Raw genomic sequence first — 6,000 nt, forward strand, 5'->3', positions numbered from 1 at the left:
GGGCTGGGGGGGGGCAGGGACCCCCAATGGGAGGGGTCTGGGGGTGTCTGTGTCCCTAAATGGGGAGGGGAGGAAGGGTTGGGTGGGGGGCTCAGCTCAGAGCGACCCCCGAAAGGGAGAGGTGGGGAGGGGGTTGGGAACAGAGAGACGCCCCAAAACTGGGGCAGAGGGGTGAGGGGTTGGTCCGGTGTGGGGGTGCCCCGCTATGAGCCCCCCACCCCTGCCCTCATTGCCCCTCATTGCCCCCCACCTCTGCCCCTCACTGCCCCCCATCCCTGCCCTCATTGCCCCCCATCCCTGCCCCTCATTGCCCCCCATCCCTGCCCCTCATTGCCCCCCATCCCTGCCCCTCATTGCCCCTCATTGCCCCCCACTCCTGCCCCTCATTGCCCCCCATCCCTGCCCCTCATTGCCCGGGGTGCCCGGGGGGGGCTGTACCCAGTCTGTGCCCCCTCCCCATGGCGGGGGGCTCGCAGGGACCCCCAGGCCCGCAGTGCCGGCCCCGTCCCGCTCCATCAATGGCTCCCCTTGTTCCGCGGGGCCCCCGCGCGTTCCTCTCCCCCACCTGGCGCCGCCCCGGCCGGGGGGGCTCTCAAAGAGCCTCTTTCTTCCGCGGGGCTGGGCCGGGGGCACCCCCGGGGGCGGCGAGGGGTCCGGCCGGCTCCGAGCGGAGCGAGCGGAGCCTTCGGGGGCTGCGGGGCGATCCAGGCGGGCACGGACACCCAGGTGAGCTGCGGGGGTTTGGGGGGGCCATGGCGGGGCTCTGGGAGGGTGTCCCCCCCTTCATCCCAATCCCCGGCCCCATCCGCTTCTGTCCCCCCTGTCCTTCCCCCCTTATATCCCCGGCCCCAATCCCCTGTCCCTCCCTTTATCCCAATCCCCTGTCCCCCCTTTATCCCATGTCCCCCCTTTATCCCAATCCCCGGCCCTTGTCCCCCCACGGGGCCGGGGGGGGTCACTCGGACTCACCCCAGACCTTTTTTGGGGGGGGGGGGCGGTTGCGAGTTTTAGCACCCCCAAACCTACCCCGTCAATAAAGCAGAAAAGCCTCATTTTTCATCGCTGAAAACTCAAATTTATGCACCCGAAAGCGGGGACACCCCAAATCCTCCGGGCAGAGCCCAGCCGGACCCACAACTCCTCCTCCTCCTCCTCCTCCTTACCGGGGTTTTGTCCCCCCAAACCCCCCCCCCTCCAGGGACACGCTGTCCCCATCTCTGGCGGTGTCGCCGCGGCTCGGGTGTCCGCTCAGGGCGGGAGCAGCGGGGCTCGGGCGCTGCCCATGGGGTCGGAGCGCTGCCCCGTGCGGATGTTGAACATGGGCAGCGTGGAGAGCGGCCGGGCCACGTCCCGGAGCACGTCCCTGCTGCCGGCCATGAGCCGCAGCTCCCGCGTGTCGCCCAGGATGGAGCTGTGATGGAGCAGCTGGATGCTGCGGGGACAGCGCGGGATGGAGCTCGGGCCGCCAGCAGCGCCCCCCCTTGGGAACCCCTTTTTGGGGTCTCTGTCTCGTCATGGGGTCGGTGTTTGGGTGTGCGCCCCAAAATTGGGGTCTTCACGCCAAAAATGAGGGTGTGCACCCCTGTTAGTAGGGGTTGCTCACACTTCAGTGGGGTCTGAATGCCGTTGTTGGGGTCTGGCCCCCCAAAAGTGAGGGCTGAACCCCATTATTGGGGTCTGTGTGTCGTTTCTGGGGTCTGCCCCTCATCTTTGGGGTCTCCTCCCTGCCCGGGGTCCCTCAGGGGCTGTCACAGAAGTGAAGCAGCTCAGCCCGTGTCTGAGAGGGGTTTTGGGGGGCACCGAGGGCAGGAGGGGGCTGGAGGGGCCCCTTTTGGGGTGGGGGGACCTTCAAGCTTCGTGGCACCCCCAAAGAGTTGATTGTCCCCCCTCCCTGTCCCCTTTTTCTGCCCAGCCCTGTCCCCACACTTGGCCATAACGAAACCCCCCAAAGCAGCACCCCCAAAGCAGCCCCCCAAAGCAGCCCCCAAAGCACCCCCAGCACCCCCACAGCTCAACCAGGACTCACTCAGACGTCTGCAAGTCCCGTTTTTCCCTACAAAACAGAAGAAAAAGGGAAAAAACCCCAATAATTATGGCGAGAAGGGCTCTCACCACCCCCGGCTGGTCCCGGGGGTCACAAGGACCGGGGAAGGGACACCCGGGGGGGGTCCCCGTGGCCTTGGCAGGGTGGGGGGACCCCCGACTCACACTCCCTCCCTGCGGCAGCACATGAGGTGGCCCAGGAGCAGGGACAGCAGCGCGGCCACCGCCAGCGGCACCAGCAGCGTCACCAGGAACGGGGACAGCAGCTGCCGGGGGGGGGCCTCGCTGGGCGGCCTCAAAGTGGCGCCCCCATCCAGAACCCCCGGCCCCCAGTGCGGCCCCGGCGGGGAGGGGCTGGGAGCCACCTGCACCTGGGGGAGAGCGGGGGGTCAGGAGGGGCTGGGGGGCTGGGGGGACATGGGGGGACATGGGGGGGCACGGGGGACATGGGGAGACACAAGGGAACCTGGGGGGACACAAGGGGACATGGGAGACATGGGAGAACATGGGGGGACACAGGGGGACGCAGGGGACATAGGGGGACATGAGGGGACATGGGAGAACATGGAGGGACGCAGGGGGCACACAGGGGGGACACAGGGGGACATGGGAGACATGGGGGGACATGGGAAAACAGGGGGGACATGGGGGACACCAGGAGATACTGGGGGACACGGGGGACACCAGGGGCCATGGAGGAACACAAGGGAACATGAGGGGACATGGGAGACATGAGGGAAATGGGGGGACACGCGGGGACACACGGGGGGACGCGGGGGTCTCACCAGGGTGAGGTTGCACCAGCGGATGGAGAAGTGGGGGGCGAAGGTGTCGTAGCAGGAGGCCAGGGGACGCTGGCCACGGTGACAGCGGGCGCGGCTCTGCGGGGACACGGCCGAGGCCAGGCACGGCGAGAAGGGGCTGTGGGAGCCCACCTGGACATAAACCCTGTGGGGCAGGGCACCCCAAACCCACCATGGTCAGGAGGGGCTGTGGGAGCCCACCTGGACATAAACCCTGTGGGGCAGGGCACCCCAAAATGCCCCACTGTGAGCAGGGGCTGTGGGAGCCCACCTGGACATAAACCCTGTGGGGCAGGGCACCCCAAAACCAGTCATGGTGAGAAGACCCCACGTGTTCACCTCTACCACTGGTGGCAGGTGACCCCAAAACCCACCACGGTCAGAAGGGGCTGTGGGATCTGTGGGAGCTCACCTGGACGTACACCCTGTGGGGCAGGTGACCCCAAACCCCCCACGGTCAGAAGACCCCACATCACTGATGGGAGATGACCCCAAACCCCCCATGGTCAGAAGGGGCTGTGGGAGCTCACCTGGACGTACACCCTGTGGGGCAGGTGACCCCAAACCCAGCCACACCACTGGTGCCAGGTGACCCCAAAACCCCCTCAGCCGTGCCGAGGACATCCCCGGGACCCCCCCAGCCCAGCCCGTACCCCTCCTTGCGGCCCTCGATGGGCAGCGGGACGCGGCCGCCGCGGTCCAGGGCGGAGGTGATGTTGACCACGTGCAGGTCCCCGCGCTCCCAGAGCCCGGCCGAGGCCTGCAGGAACATCTCCCGCGCTGCCTCGGGCAGCAGCTCCTCCACGTCCCTGTTCCCCACCAGGAACTCGGCCTGGAACGGCGCCTCCCCGCCTGCAGGGACGGGGGACACACGTGGGGACACCCTGTGGTCACCACGGGGCCGTCCCGGGGGGTTTGGGGCACTCGGGCCGTACCTGGGGCGGGGGTGACAGTGATGACGAGGCGCTGGGACGCGGTGGCGAAGGTGTGGCGGTTGTAGGCCAGCACCTGAGGGGACAGAGGGGACACCTGGGGTGGGACAGCCGCGTTCCTGGCTCACCCTGAGAGCCACAGGGTTGTACCTGGATGCTGTGGGTGCCCAGAACCTGGGGACAGGGTGACACCTGGGGTTGGGACAGCCCATGTCACACCTGGACGCTGTGGCTCACCCTGAGAGCCACAGGGCTGTACCTGGATGCTGTGTGTGCCCAGCTCACACCTGGACGCTGTGTGTGCCCATGTCGCATACCTGGACGCTGTGTGTGCCCAGCCCATACCTGGACGCTGTGTGTGCCCAGCTCACACCTGGATGCTGTGTGTGCCCATGCCACACCTGGACGCTGTGTGTGCCCAGCTCACACCTGGACGCTGTGTGTGCCCATGTCACACCTGGACGCTGTGTGTGCCCAGCCCATACCTGGATGCTGTGTGTGCCCAGCCCATACCTGGACGCTGTGTGTGCCCATGTCACACCTGGACGCTGTGGGTGCCCAGCCCATACCTGGACACTGTGTGTGCCCATGTCACACCTGGACGCTGTGTGTGCCCAGCCCATACCTGGACGCTGTGTGTGCCCAGCCCACACCTGGACGCTGTGTGTGCCCAGCCCATACCTGGACGCTGTGTGTGCCCAGCCCATACCTGGACACTGTGTGTGCCCAGCCCATACCTGGACGCTGTGGGTGCCCAGCCCATACCTGGATGCTGTGCGTGCCCAGCTCACACCTGGACGCTGTGTGTGCCCAGCCCATACCTGGACGCTGTGGGTGCCCAGCCCATACCTGGATGCTGTGCATGCCCAGCTCCGGGGCTCCGGGGCAGCCGTACAGGAAGCCGGGCTGGCCGGGGCCCCGCTGCGCCAGGCGCAGCCACCGCGGCAGGTCCGGGTGTCCCCACAGGTGGGCACGGAAGGTCACCGGGGCTGTGGGGACACGGGGGGTGGGTATGGGCACTGCCAGCTGTGCCCCCATGGGGGTCCCCAAAGCAGTGGGGCGGTGCTGGGGGAGCCCCAAACGGGATGGATGGACAGACACACAGCCCAGCTGGGGTGACCACTGGCCAGTGCCCCCTCTTTTACCATGCCCAGCCCCTCGGCCTGGCCCTCACCATCATCATCCTCGCTGCCGCTGAAGGCCTCCAGGAAGGGCTCCCTCTCCAGCTCGTGGACGAAGATGGCTCCGGTCTCGGCGGGGACGCGGAGCTCGGGGAGGACGTGGTGGTCGGGGACAGTGGCCAGGGACACGCCCAGGGCCAGGGCTGTGGCCACACACGGGGCTGGAGCCAGGGCTGGGACCGTGACCCCTCCCTGCCTCAGTTTCCCCAGTGCCCACAGACCCCTGGGGCTCTGAGAAGGGCAGGAACTGCAGTGTCCCCTCAGTGCCAGGTGTCCCCGCAGTGCCAGGTGTCCCCAGGGCAGAGCAGGAGGATGTTTGGGGGGGGATGGGGACAGGGACAGAACGAGGTCAGGGCTGGGACAGGGCAGGGGACAGGACGGGATGGGGACAAGGACAGGATGGGGACAAGGGCAGGATGGGGACAAGGGCAGGATGGGGACAAGGATGGGATGGGAACAAGGACGGGATGGGGACAAGGGCAGAATAGGCCCAGCGCCTTCCCCGGCCCTGGTTGTCACACACAGGTCCCACTCATTGTCCCCGGCCGTGTCCCACACCCCGCTGGCACCAGGACATGGGGGCTTTTTTTAGCTCTGGCACGTCCCACCCCCATCCCCCCCCCATCCTCTCCCCCTGCACCCCCCGTGTCCCCCCCACTTTGGGGTCCCCCGTCCCCGGGGCCCGCCCAGGCCCGGTCGTGTCCCCCCGGGGGGGTGACAGGGCTGTCACTCGCCTGCCAGCGCCCAGAGCCGGAGCAGCTCGGGGCCCTCCATGTTCCGCACCGGGAGCGGGGCCAGCGCTGATTGACGGAGCCAGCGGGGCCGGGGGGGCCCTCGGGGGGGTCCCACAGGGGACACCCCTCCGGTGCCACCTCCTGTCACCGAGGCACGGCGCTCCGCGGCTGCCCTGGGGCTGCCGTGTCCCCCGGAGGGACCCCGAGGTGTCCCCAGGGTGGGCTGGTCCCGGTGCCACCACTCGGGCGTGGCGGTGAGGGGACACTTGGGGACACCTGGGGACAGCCGAGACCCCCCCCCCGGCAT

General features: G+C 68.2%; 1 protein-coding gene across 1 annotated transcript; it reads right to left on the reverse strand.

Moving 5' to 3' along the window:
- Positions 1 to 1,248: 1,248 nt before the first annotated feature.
- Positions 1,249 to 6,000, reverse strand: SGCA (sarcoglycan alpha). Its single transcript, XM_030966042.1, has 9 exons — positions 5,690 to 6,000; positions 4,953 to 5,206; positions 4,628 to 4,767; positions 3,782 to 3,854; positions 3,500 to 3,698; positions 2,829 to 2,991; positions 2,209 to 2,414; positions 2,027 to 2,053; positions 1,249 to 1,432 (listed from the first exon to the last, which is right to left on the reverse strand). The coding sequence occupies exons 1-9, from the start codon at positions 5,998 to 6,000 to the stop codon at positions 1,249 to 1,251; spliced, it is 1,557 nt and encodes a 518-aa protein (XP_030821902.1).

The sequence above is a fragment of the Camarhynchus parvulus genome, chromosome 27, assembly GCF_901933205.1.
Source record: "Camarhynchus parvulus chromosome 27, STF_HiC, whole genome shotgun sequence".
In the NCBI taxonomy this organism is placed as follows: domain Eukaryota; kingdom Metazoa; phylum Chordata; class Aves; order Passeriformes; family Thraupidae; genus Camarhynchus; species Camarhynchus parvulus.

What these genes read in the sequence shown, in the direction of transcription:
- SGCA (XM_030966042.1), bottom strand. Translation starts at nt 6,000, where the DNA reads ATGCCGGGGGGGGGGTCTCGGCTGTCCCCAGGTGTCCCCAAGTGTCCC. An exon ending in CTCTGGGCGCTGGCAGGCGA is followed by an intron (nt 5,207 to 5,689) that starts GTGACAGCCCTG and finishes GGGACACTGCAG; the next exon opens with TTCCTGCCCTTCTCAGAGCC. An exon ending in CGGGACTTGCAGACGTCTGA is followed by an intron (nt 1,433 to 2,026) that starts GTGAGTCCTGGT and finishes CTGTCCCCGCAG; the next exon opens with CATCCAGCTGCTCCATCACA.